The following is a 13,730-nucleotide window of genomic DNA, read 5'->3' on the forward strand; positions in this document are numbered from 1 at the left end:
TGAGAGCATGAGTTAATTTGTTCTTTATTATATATTTAATTTAAAAATTTTTATATTTTATTAAATACCCTATCACCAGTGTTTTATAGTTTTCTATATATAGGTCTTTAGTTTCTTTAGGTAGATATATTCCTAAGTATTTTATTCTTTCCGTTGCAATGGTGAATGGAATTTTTTCCTTAATTTCTCTTTCTATTTTCTCATTATTAGTGTATAGGAATGCAAGGGATTTCTGTGTGTTGATTTTATATCCTGCAACTTTACTATATTCATTGATTAGTTCTAGTAGTTTTCTGGTGGAGTCTTTAGGGTTTTCTGTGTAGAGGATCATGTCATCTGCAAACAATAAGAGTTTTACTTCTTCTTTTCCAATTTGGATTCCTTTTATTTCTTCTTCTGCTCTGATTGCTGTGGCCAAAACTTCCAAAACTATGTTGAATAGTAATGGTGGATTGGAAGAATCAATATAGTGAAAATGAGTATACTACCCAAAGCAATTTATAGATTCAATGCAATCCCTATCAAGCTACCAATGGTATTCTTCACAGAGCTAGAACAAATAATTTCACAATTTGTATGGAAATACAGAAAACCTCGAATAGCCAAAGCTATCTTGAGAAAGAAGAATGGAACTGGAGGAATCAACCTGCCTGACTTCAGGCTCTACTACAAAGCCACAGTCATCAAGACAGTATGGTACTGGCACAAAGACAGAAATATAGATCAATGGAACAAAATAGAAAGCCCAGAGATAAATCTACGCACATATGGACACCTTATCTTTGACAAAGGAGGCAAGAATATACAATGGATTAAAGACAATCTCTTTAACAAGTGGTGCTGGGAAAACTGGTCAACCACTTGTAAAAGAATGAAACTAGAGCACTTTCTAACACCATACACAAAAATAAACTCAAAATGGATTAAAGGTCTAAATGTAAGACCAGAAACTATAAAACTCCTAGAGGAGAACATAGGCAAAACACTCTCTGACATACATCACAGCAGGATCCTCTATGACCCACCTCCCAGAATATTGTAAATAAAAGCAAAAATAAACAAATGGGACCTAATTAAACTTAAAAGCTTCTGCACAACAAAGGAAACTATAAGCAAGGTGAAAAGACAGTGAAAAGAATGGGAGAAAATAATAGCAAATGAAGCAACAGACAAACAACTAATCTCAAAAATATACAAGCAACTCCTACAGCTCAATTCCAGAAAAATAAATGACCCAATCAAAAAATGGGCCAAAGAACTAAACAGACATTTCTCCAAAGAAGACATACAGATGGCTAACAAACAGATGAAAGGATGCTCAACATCACTCAGTATCAGAGAAATGCAAATCAAAACCACTATGAGGTACCATTTCACGCCAGTCAGAATGGCTGTGATCCAAAAGTCTACAAACAATAAATGCTGGAGAGGGTGTGGAGAAAAGGGAACTCTCTTACACTGTTGGTGGGAATGCAAACTAGTACAGCCACTATGGAGAACAATGTGGAGATTCCTTAAAAAACTGGAATAGAACTGCCTTATGATCCAGCAATCCCACTGCTGGGCATACACACTGAGGAAACCAGAAGGGAAAGAGACATGTGTACCCCAGTGTTCATCGCAGCACTGTTTATAATAGCCAGGACATGGAAGCAACCTAGATGTCCATCAGCAGATGAATGGATAAGACAGCTGTGGTACATATACACAATGGAGTATTACTCAGCCATTAAAAAGAAATACATTTGAATCAGTTCTAATGAGGTGGATAAAACTGGAGCCTATTATACAGAGTGAAGTAAGCCAGAAAGAAAAACACCAATACAGTATACTAATGCATATATATGGAATTTAGAAAGATGGTAACAATAACCCTGTATACGAGACAGCAAAAGAGACACTGATGTATAGAACAGTCTTTTGGACTCTGTGGGAGAGGGAGAGGGTGGGATGATTTGGGAGAATGGCATTGAAATATGTATAATATCAAATATGAAACGAGTTGCCAGTCCAGGTTCGATGCACGATACTGGATGCTTGGGGCTGGTGCACTGGAACGACCCAGAGGGATGGTATGGGGAGGGAGGGGGGAGGAGGGTTCAGGATGGGGAACACATGTATACCTGTGGCAGATTCATTTTGATATATGGCAAAACCAATACAATATTGTAAAGTTAAATAAAATTAAAAAAAAGAAAAAAAGAAATACCCTAAATCAGTCTTCAGAATTCCAGTGTGTTGACCAATGCTGTTTCATAATAAAATGTTAGTTGTAAAATGAGAAAAATTAGACTCTATCCTGCAAATCAGCAATTCCATTTCTAGGAATTTATTCTAGAATAAATTAGAATTTAATTCTAAACCTAGAATTTTCATAGAGAAATAGAAGTATTAGCTACAAAGATACTGATTGCAAGATTTTGTTTGGGCTTGTGGAAAAAAAGTATTTAATATCGACTAAAACGTCAACATGCCTAACCAAAGCAATTTTATGTAGTCAAGGTATAGAAATATATTTATTGACATGAAAGGATGTCCATCAAATAGTAAATCAAAAAGGAGGTTTAAAAACTGTATGATCTGGTATGTGTTGTGTTATATACAATTATTTTTAAGCATAAACAACTTGAATATAATATTAACATTGAGTGAGTGAGTGATAGTTGCTCAGTTGTGTGCAACTCTGTGAGGCCATAGACTGTATCCTGCCGGTCTCCTCTGTCCATGGGATTCCCCAGGCAAGAACACTGGAGTAGGTTGCCATTTCCTTCTTCAATATTGGTGCAGTGTAGACACATAATGCTTCAGGAGCTTAGAACATACTTTCATCCTCTCTCTACAGCTGTGGAAGGAGGATTATATTATTGGTTTCATTTCAGAAGAGAGGGGTTTTTAAAAATTTATTATATTGAAGTATAGTTGAGTTACAATGTTGTGTTAATTTCTTCTGTACAGCAGAGTGATTCAGTTATATATATATATCATTTCCATTCTGGTTTGTCACAAGCTATTGAGGACAGTTACCTGTGCTGTACAATAGGACCTTGTTGTTTATCCATTCTGTATAAAATAGTTTGCATCTGCTAATACCAAACTCCATCCCTCCCTGGAGAGAGATGCTCACGTGCTTTCTGTGATTTGTCCAAGTTCATTTGACAGGTAAGTCCTGGGCTCTGAAATTCATATCTCCGTGCCCACCAAAATCATGCATTTCGCCCTACATGTACTGTTATGTGGAACTGCAGGTATATACATGGTCCACTCTGCAGAACACACAGTGTCTGGGGGAATCTCCATCCTACCTGAACATCAGCTGTCCTGCTGTTTGGAGCACACACTGTGTCATGGCCACAGGTGGCTGCTGTGACAGCCCTGCTTCGAGGAGGAGAAGGCATTGAGGCTGCGGGGTGGCATGGAGGAGCTGTCCCAGCTCCTGAGGTGATAGTTCACCCAGCTTCCCTCTCCCGGAGCTTCGGGGCTGAGACAGCTGGGTTGGGCATCAGAGGTGCAGATGCGCGCTCCGCCTGTGTTTGTGCGTCTCACCCAGACAAGGTGTCTGACACCTCAGGCAGTGTTTTGAACGATGGATTTTTTCCTCCTCTTTAGATGCTGGTTTGAGAAAAATGGGCTTCCCTGGTGACTTAAATGGTAAAAAATCCTTCTGCAATGCAGAAGACCTGGGTTTGATCCCTGGGTCGGGAAGATCCCATGGAGTAGGAAATGGGAACCCACTCCACTATTCTTGCCTGGAGAATCCCATGGACAGAGGAGCCTGGTGGGCTACAGTCTATGGGATTGAAAAGGGTCAAACACGACTGAGTGACTAATACTCCACTTCACTTTAGAAAAATCATCCCAACTCTATCAAAATAAATATATAATCATTTGACCACTCTTCAAATGATAATTCTGATTTCCTTTCACTAACCCCATGTGCATTTTGAGCTGCTGCATTTATTACGCGACAGATGTGATGGAAGATATTATCTCTCCACTGGGCACCCCAGACTCATGTGTTTAATACGAAGCTCTGGATCTTATCTCTTGGTCTGCATCCCACTGTCTTTCCTAGTTCAGCTCCTGGTGACTGCTACCTTCAGCTGCTCCAAAACCTGTGTCCTCTGGTGTCCTTCCCATCCTGTGTCCAGTTCATCAGGAACATGTGGAAGCTGTCTTCAGATTAGCTGGGGTCGGGGCTACTTGCTCCCTCCACTGCTTTCACTCTGAGTCCTGTCATCAGCCTTTCTCACCTGAATGTCCCAGTGGCCTCCTAGCTGGTCTCCTCCTCTGTCCCTGCTCTGTTCTTGCTCTGTCCTTTCTCTGACCTTGCTCTGTCTTTGCTGTTACATTGCTATGACCTTGTTATGACCTTACTATGTCTTGTACTGACCTTGCTATGACCTCGCTCTGTCTCTGATATGATCTTGCCCTGTCCTTCTCTGACCTTGTTATGACATTGCTATGACATTGCTCTGTCCTTGTTCTGACCTTGCTCCACTTTATATGCCTTCAGTCCATGCCCAGTGCAGCTGGAGGGTCCATCCCCTCATTGAGGCCTCGGTTGTTCCTCCCACACCCTGCCAGTGCTTTGCACCTGTGAGCTGCCCAGGCCTCTCAGGGCTCCCTGCAGAGATGCTTCACACCTGACTCCACTGCCAGCTTCTCCATGATGCTTCTGGTTTTGTACTTGAGCCCCTCCTCACCTTGACCAGCTTTACTTTTCTCCAAACTAGTTACCATTATCTGTCATCTATGTATCTATCTGTCTGTCTATCATCTATCCATCTATCATCTGTATATCTGTCCATCTACAGTTCAGGGTTTCAAAGAGTTGGGCACAACTGAGCGACTGAATTGAACTGGACCTATCTAATATATATCTTAGCTTTATGCCTCTTCTGTCCCCTGTTTTAGAATACATTTGTCCCAAGAGCTCCCTACTTTATCCCACTAAAGGGTGAATCTCTAGGGCCTCTAACTGTGCCTGGAACACATAGGGACTCAACATATATTTGTTGACTGTTTACTTAATCAAAAGCTATTTCTTGATTATATTCATTATCGGGTATAGTTCTGGGCATTAGAGTACTATACAAATGTTATTGTTGTTAAAATTACTTAAATATATTATTTTTAATTTGGGGAGGAGATGTGAAATAAGATTTTTTTTGATAGGTACATGAAATTGATTTAAACAAATTTGCCAGAAGTGAATTCTCTTTCAAATAAAAAATTATTTTTATATAATCATTGTAGGTGTAGTATCTGTTCTTTCCTTTCAACTTTTCACCCTGTCTGCCTTGTTTTTGTTTTCTAGAAAAGAGGCACAATTAGATGAAGAAGGACAGTTTCTTGTCCGAATAATTTATGATGATTCTAAAACATATGATTTGGTTGCTGCTGCAAGCAAGGTCCTCAGTAAGTTGAACGCGACTTTCTTTCTTTGGCTAAGCTGCACGTCGATGTCCAAGGGCATGCATGGTCCAAGGTCACACTGTATGGTTGCACAGGTTGTGCACTGTACAACCCTGATGGGAGGACAGTCACATATAGTATTAGGCTCAGGCTACACTAAGTTGTGTTATTCTTTTTACAAACTCTTTAGAGAATAGAGGAGCTCTCTGCCTCTCCCCACAAAAAGCCATGCGTTGAGGAAGCAAAAAATTGTTGATACTTAATGTAATAAGTTAATGATGTAAAAATAACTTAATGTTGCAGTGTCAACATCACAGTAATTACAAAAATGTATTATGTAGAAAATGTTATCTCCATATCTCTTTTGTAATCACAAGTTTTGTTAGGTAATGGTAAAAGAAACAAGAAACTGAGATCTACATGAGACAAAACTCATGCAAAGAAGGCAAAGTCAAAAAAAAAGCTTCATTGGAAAAAAGTTGTTCTCAAAGTAGTATCTCTTATCATTGTAGTACTTAATTTATACCGAGGCTACAGTTTGCATAGACTAGATGGATGCTTTTTAGCTTTGTCAAAATAGCTAGAAGAGAAAAGGCTACCTTTTGTAAAATACAAGAATTACTGTAAAAGTATGGTAAATTGTTAATAAGAAAAATATCCAGCATCACTAGTAATCAAAATTGACACAAATATGAAATAATTTTTATATAAATTTGGCAATTAAAAAATTAAAAATCTAGTGTAGTCAAGGGTAGAGTTAAAGGGGAAATCATACACATTTAAAATCTGATGGGAAAATTAACTGTTTTGGAGAATAATTTTGCATCATCAGTCAAAGTCTGTTTAAAAATGTTTAAATTTTAGAAATATTTAGAAACTTTTCATAAAGAAATAATTAGATTTATTTACATTAAGGTGTATGTGTATTTTCATTTCAGAGTTACTTATATTATCAAAAGTTGGAAAAGTGTGCATTTTGAGCAAGTAGGCATTGGTGAAATGAATTGTTGCATATCTGTGTTAAATAAGTCTGATTAAAATTGATATTAAGAAAAATTTTAATTTTAGGAAATAACAGTAATTGAATATTAAGAAAAAGGCAGGATCTTAGGCTATATATTATTTGTAACCTGGTTATTAAACATGCATATTTTTATAAAGAAAAATGATTTTGCACCCAAATATCTGCCTGGTGGCTCAGACGGTAAAGACTCTGCCTGCCAATGTGGAAGACTTGGGTTCAATCCCTGGGTTGGGAAGATACGCTGGAGAAGAGAATGGCTTCACACTCCAGCATTCTTGCCTAGAGAAGTCCATGGACAGAGGAGCCTGGCAGGCTATAGTCCATGGGGTCACAAAAAGATACAACTGAGCGACTAACACGTTCACTTTCGCTTTTCATCTTCATGTGCATTCTTGATGGTTTTAAAGATCTTTCTCTTATTTTTCAGAAAAAGTAAGTTATACCTTACATATAAGTTTGAAAAAGCTCAAAATTTTGTCACAGAACCTGAGAAACTGGTTGCTTTGCTTTTAAGTACAGACTTAAACTGTTAACATGTCAATATGCTTCTTCTCAGATTTCATTGTATTTTCCTGGCCAGATATTTTTCCTATGATCTGTTCACTGTGCAAAGAAATTGAGGATATTTAACATTTCTGTCATGCACTTATCTTTATTCCTGCCTCTAATGATTTTCTACCTCTAATACGTTTTGTTTCTGTTGTTGCCTCTCAAATCTATAAACCAGATCTCAACGCTGGAGAAATCCTCCAAATGTTTGGGAAGATGTTCTTCGTCTTCTGTCAAGAATCTGGTTATGATACAATCCTGCGCGTCCTGGGATCTAACGTCAGAGAATTTCTGCAGGTGAGCAGTTTGAGTTCCTGGTCCAAAAGTTCTGATTTTCTTCTTCTCCCACGTGGGCTCTAGAATCCCTTTGTTCAGTTGGCTGGATGAGTGTCTAGCTGCTGAAATGAAACCATAGGGGCATTTTCCCTAATTCACATAAAATAATAATTATTAGATGGTCTTGAGTACATTTTAGCATTTTTCCTTCATATTTTTTCTTTAATTTTTGGTTCTGACACTAAACGTTCAAGTTCTAAGCTAGTGGTCTCTGAAAGACTCAATGTGTTGTGATCCGTTCAACTGCTTTTTAAAAAATAAGTCTTTGTGCTGGTAGCTGTGCTTTTATGTATATAACCTGGGCTTGTTTTCTAAGTCATTCTGACTTTAAGTAATTAAATAATTCATCAGTATCTGTAAAGTTCTACCTGAAGCTAATTGTTTCAGGGAAAGAGCCTGCCACCAAAACAGGTTTGAGAATCATTGCTCTGAGTTACATATTAGTTAATCTACTCTGGAGAGGAAAATAGGAACTCTTCCAGAGTCGGTCTCAGGTGAAGTCAAGATAAATAGTATCACCAGAAGCTTTTGTTTTCTTGTTAAACTACTTAATTTTTTTCTTTTTACTAGTGAATGACACATCAGGTGGGAGACTATTTTGGGATCAACTGTCCTATTTTAAGCACAGGCATTTTTGAGACTCTCATCTTAAAATGTGCTAACATTGAACGTTATGTGGTTGTTTGTAAGGGATATTTCTAAACTGGCTGCTGAGAGCAGCCAGATCTTGCTGGAAAATGATGTCAGCACAAGACCAGCTGAACTGGAGCCCAGCTTGGAGGGAATGTAAACGACATTCAGTCCAGCTGCGTTATTGATTTAACAGCCAAAATAAGAACTTGAGTGTTTAATCAAAATGTCTGTTGTTTACATAGTGACATTTTTCTTATAAACTTAAAACAGCGTTAAATCAAGATGGAAACCAGTTTCCAGTCTCTGCTATGGATTTACCAAACTACTGGTGTCCAAAAAACCTGCCACTTCCAAATGAAGTTGCTGCCAGGAGACACTTAAATTAACCTTTAACAGGCTGTATTTAAATGAATTATTTTACCTGGATTAAAGTTTGAGATTTAAAGATATATTGAGATATGGGGGGTTAGAATACATTCCCATTTTTAATATTTCTGTTGACTCCTGGTCACTTAAGTTCCAGTTGCAGCTCCTTTCTCTTAATTTTATCTTTCTCTCTCAATGGTCACATCTGTGTTGACAAAGCAATCATGCAAATAGTTTACTTTTACCTTTACTCATTGTGACTGTCTGCTAAGTGTCCAGTGGCTCAGCTGAGGACTGGCGACTCCTGGTGGTTTCTCCTGGTTCTAGAGCTGTCCTGCCTGCAGGCTGGCCTCTAGGGTAGAATGCACACTGGGCTTCAAAGAGAATGCAAATAGATCGGGTCTGTTTCATATTGATTACATGGTAAAATGATAACGTTTTGGGAATACTGAGTTATATAAAAATGTATCATAAACATCAATTTCACCTGGTTCTTTTTCTTTTTTTAAATGTGCCTACTAGAAAATTTAACATATATGACTGATCTTTGTGACTTGCTTTAATGGCTTCTAAAGCCTTTTATTTTCACTGGACAGCATTGTTTTAAATAGTTTTGAGTCCGTTTTCATCAAAGTCAATAGGCAGTTTTAAAATTGCACACAATTTTATTTTATTAGCATTTTTTTTGGTGCAAGTATGAATAGTGAGGAAATTGGAAAGTTAGAATACTATAAAGTTTTCATTAATATTGTTTATGTTTGAATTTTTTCCTGGTTTTGAAATTGAATATCTTGATGGCAAACTGGTTGTATTAACATATTGCTTTCCTGAAAAGTAGATATTTATGGTATGAGTAGGCTAATTTCAAATAAATGGACTTTTTAAAAAAAATGCCTATGAAATAAAGCAACCGATTTTCATGAAGTTTTTTAAGGTTCTAGCTCACATATAAAAATTGACACTTTTCATTACATAAAATAATAAAACATTCTTTATGGTAGACAGCAATCCTTTGTAAAAGAGTAGGATAAACTAGGCCTTATTTTAAAGATATGTAAAAGATTTTTTTGTGTCTTTCACCGCTTGATTTTAACTAATCATTCAATCCTTAGAGTCTGTTTCCTAAAAACTGAATTTTTCAGAATCCTACCACTTGTCTTCATTTCCCCTAGCCTTCTGTGGGACAGTCCACCATTCTCTACAGAATGCATAGGTTTCCTCATCTCTCTGCATGACTGCTCCATCTCCTCGCCATTCTGTAACTAGTGATTTTTCTTAAAAGCAAATATATCTCATTCCATCATTTACTTGCTTAAACCCTTCAGTAATTCCCAGTTGCTCCTTGGAAATGTAAAAAGCAATTAAAATAATTGAAACTACTTACACCCCTGTCTGTCTCTCTTCTTCTCCAGCAGCCCAGCCAAACAGAATTTCTTTCAGACCGTATTTTTTTCTAACTAGCTTTCTCCACCTTCTGAGCTTTTGCACCTGCTCTTCCCTTTGTCTGGACAGTCTTCCTGCTCCTTTTCACTTAGATTGATCTTCTTCATCCTGCTGGTCAGATTACTTCTTCCAGGAAGGTTCCACTCCTCTCTTAAGGCTCTACCCTGATGGAGTCAGGGAACTGACATTTCTCATGTTTTCACAGTGCGTGTGTCTCCCTACCCACAGGAGTTCTCACTGTAGATCATTTCCTGTTTGGGACTGGAATGTAAATCCCATGAGGCCGGGGGTTGTGTATAGTTCCTTAATGATAGTATCATCACAGATACTATCTGGGAATGAAAAAACATATTTTAAAAATGAATAGTTGCTGTTTATACAAAAATAGGAAACAAATACCCCAATAGCTCAAGATTAATTCTATTAAGGGTAAAACAAATTCATTTTGAGTGAGGCTATATAACTTTACTAAGAGATTGATTATAGACTGAAATATAGAAGAGTAGACATACTCTTGGAGAAGGCAATGGCACCCCACTCCAGTACTCTTGCCTGGAAAATCTCATGGTCGGAGGAGCCTGGTAGGCTGCAGTCCATGGGATCGCTAAGAGTCAGACACAACTGAGTGACTTCACTTTGACTTTTCACTTTCATGCATTGGAGAAGGAAATGGCAACCCACTCCAGTGTTCTTGCCTGGAGAATCCCAGGGATGGGGGAGCCTGGTGGGCTGCCGTCTCTGGGGTCACACAGAGTCGGACACGACTGAAGCAACTTAGCAGCAGCAGCAGCAGACATACTCTAGACCAATTTCCTTTTCATTTGGATGTGGCAAATTACTGTTTATTAATTAATATGCAACTGACATTACTTATATCTATTGAAATTTTCAAAATGTTTACCCTGACATTTCCATCTGATGATTTCAGGTAGCAATAAAATAGCTACTGAAATTCTAACATGGGAGAACACTGGCCATGCCCTGGGCCGGGCACCTCTGTTCACTTGCATCCTTCTGAGGGGGACTTCCTTGGGGGTGTCTCTCCCAGCCTCTCAGTTGGATACATTATTAAGAATTACTGTATTAAAATGCATATTTTTTGCTTTTCTTGAAATAATTTTTATGTTTTCTTAGTACCAGGCATAGTATATAATAGGCGATCAATAAAGAGTCTTTGAATGATGGAATTAGTTAATTCTGAGTTATATGTATATATTTTTTTATTTGGCCACTAATAGGCTATTTTATCTGGTTAATAACGCTATTCCTTTATAAAAATTTTATAATCAAGGATATGCTGTGTAGATAGTATCTGTAGTTCAGTTCCAGAAAAATACTTGTTTCTCACTTAGCTTTTGTCGTTTCCTTTGATTCGTGTATTTAAACATTTTGACAATTTAAACAGCTTAAATAATGGACAATTCTCCTTTGAAAGGTTTTGCTGCCAATATAAAATTCCTGGTTCTGTTTACCCAATCTCCCTTGTGTTTTCAAAGTCAATTTAAGAATTTTTACATCATACCTATTTTTAATCTACCTCAAGACTTTCACAAAAAATAGCTAAAAATTCTAAGTAGGTAAAGTAATAAAATATAAGAAGCATTTTTATAAGAAGCTTTTTAGAAAATTACTCTTCTCTAGACATTACACAATTTGGAATTGATTTTTCCTAAATGTTCTTTGAAACCATCAGTTTGTGGACTGTGATAAAAGTAGATAATCCTTGCAATTAATTATTATCCTTTTCCTGATTTAGTAACCAGAAATATGATTTATTATAAAAAGATAAACAAAAGTAGAAAGACATTTTGATTTAGGTTTTTGGATTTTATAGATTTTTTTTCTGGATTTCTTGTCTTAAAGTTTAGACTATATTTCACAAGAATTTTTTTCTCTGTTTTGGCACTTTCTTATTCTTGAATTAGGAATAAAATGTGGTTTCATGCTGCTTCTGTAGTAAATTTCTATGTGAAACTTCTAGTGTATTGATTAAAATAGTGCAGAGAATATATCAGATTTGAAAGTTCAATTAAATGCTGGTAAGGAATGTCCAATCTGATGGTATTCCACCCTAATCCACAGTCACCTTGACTTTTGATATCCTATTGCATTATTGCAGGTTGTCTTTTCTCAAAATTGCTGTAATATGATTGTCCTTCTCCCCCATGAAAAGTTAGAGCTCGCCCATGTCCCCTGTGACAAGGTAGAGCTCCCATCCCTTGGATCTGGGGTGACTTTAGTGATTATTTGATCAGAAGAGTATAGCAAAAGGAACATTCTTAATACTTTGTAGGCTAGTTCGTAAGAACACTTGAAATTTCCGTATCTTGAAGCACTTGCTCTTGGGATGTTCCCTAGAGGTACCCACCATGAAATGAGATACTTCAATACAGCAGCAGTCCTGCTGGCTGAGCCCTCGGGTGTCTGGGTGACCCATCTTGGGAATCAGCCTGGTGGAACATTATGGTGACTCCATGGCAAACTTCTATGTCATCCCACTCTGAGAACTTCCCACTGAGTCCATATAACCCATAAAAACATGAGAATAATATCATTGTGTTAAGCAAATAAGTCTGAGGTGCTTTGATATGTGGATTATTGGAACAGTATTCTGTGTATTTTCCCCTTTATTTTGTGTGTGTGTTAGTAAATATGTGTCCATATGTGCACATATTAAGTTGAGCTTTGATTAATCTGGGTTTGAAAAGATAAGATTGTATATGGCCTCTGGGACTGGAATCCAGGTCAGTTCACAGCTGGGCTACTGATCCACTTTCAGTGGTGTTATGTTATTATCATGTAATATATTCTTTACCTCCCCAGTAATTTTACAGATATAAAATGAAGCCTAGATAAGCATGGAAGGCTGTCAGGTTGACTGCTGAAAAATAAAGGAGTCATATATAATCTTAGAGGCCAGTTAGGATTTAAATTATGAACCTGCTTAAATAGCATAGGAATCTCAGTAGAAAAGCAAGCCAATACTCTCTAATCATTAGCTGGAAACCTCAGCTTCTTCCACTTTTACTGTGGGTTTGAGGCTGTTTCACTCACTCTCCCAATTCATATATATCAGAGTCTTTTGCCAAGGCCTGTGTTCAGCCTGTAATGGGATTTCCTTAAATCTGTGTTGGCTCCAGGTTTTGGCTTCTAACAGACAACACTGTAATTTGGCCAGCCTGCCAGGAGCAATCTGGGATTGATGGCCCATCTAAAATTCTTAAATGTTTGTGCAAAGTGTTATTTTGGGAAAGCTGAGGTTTTTTCCTGAACAGCTGTGAAATTCTAATACTTCCCTAAATTATTTATAATATTTTTTAGAAAAAAATGCACCATTCATTTTATTTTTAACTTTGAATTTCAAAAGGAACTTTTCTCAACATACAAATGCCAATTTCTGTAATCTGTATCTACTTGAAGAAAATGCATAATGTGAGAGCCAAGAGTTGAGTTTAATCAGTGTCTTACTGAGGACTATGGCCGGGGAGACAGCATTTCAGGAACCTCTGAGAAACTATCCCAAAGACCTGAGGGTGGAGGTCAGTGTGTGTGTGGTGTTGGCAGAGAGGGGCATGAAGTCAATCACACATCTCCGTACAAAGCTGCTGCTGGTCACAAAGAGCAGGTATCATAGTTAATATTTTTAGTGCTTCTCTAACTGTGGAAGATGCAAGAAGCCAGGTTCATGAAAGTTTCCTCCTGAAAATATCTGAGGGCCTGTTCTAGCAGTTCCCCTCATTCTTCATCCTCACCCTGACTTCTTTCTTGGGGTTGTTGAAGGTCAGCGGCTACAAGGGCTCAAGGACTAAATTCTTATAGAATACGGTGGCAAGTGACATTCCTTAGTTGGCACCTGAAATTTTAAAATTTGATAAGTTAGAATTTTTAAAGGAAGATAATATTTTAGAATTTTAAGAATTTTTCTTTGAATAAAGTATATATTTTCACAGTTTTGCAAAATATA

The 13,730-nt window shown here is 37.4% G+C and overlaps 1 protein-coding gene across 3 annotated transcripts in view; it reads left to right on the plus strand.

The window, feature by feature from the left end:
- GUCY1B1 (guanylate cyclase 1 soluble subunit beta 1) overlaps positions 1–13,730 on the plus strand; it is a 62,866-nt gene that overhangs the window by 15,812 nt on the left and 33,324 nt on the right. For all 3 annotated transcript variants that reach the window (XM_070386418.1, XM_070386420.1, XM_070386419.1), the window contains 2 exons: positions 5,318–5,418; positions 7,167–7,285. In XM_070386418.1, the coding sequence (XP_070242519.1) occupies positions 5,318–5,418; positions 7,167–7,285 (220 nt within the window). The remainder of the gene's footprint in view (positions 1–5,317; positions 5,419–7,166; positions 7,286–13,730) is intronic.

The sequence above is a fragment of the Bos mutus genome, chromosome 17 (assembly GCF_027580195.1).
Source record: "Bos mutus isolate GX-2022 chromosome 17, NWIPB_WYAK_1.1, whole genome shotgun sequence".
Classification (NCBI taxonomy): domain Eukaryota; kingdom Metazoa; phylum Chordata; class Mammalia; order Artiodactyla; family Bovidae; genus Bos; species Bos mutus.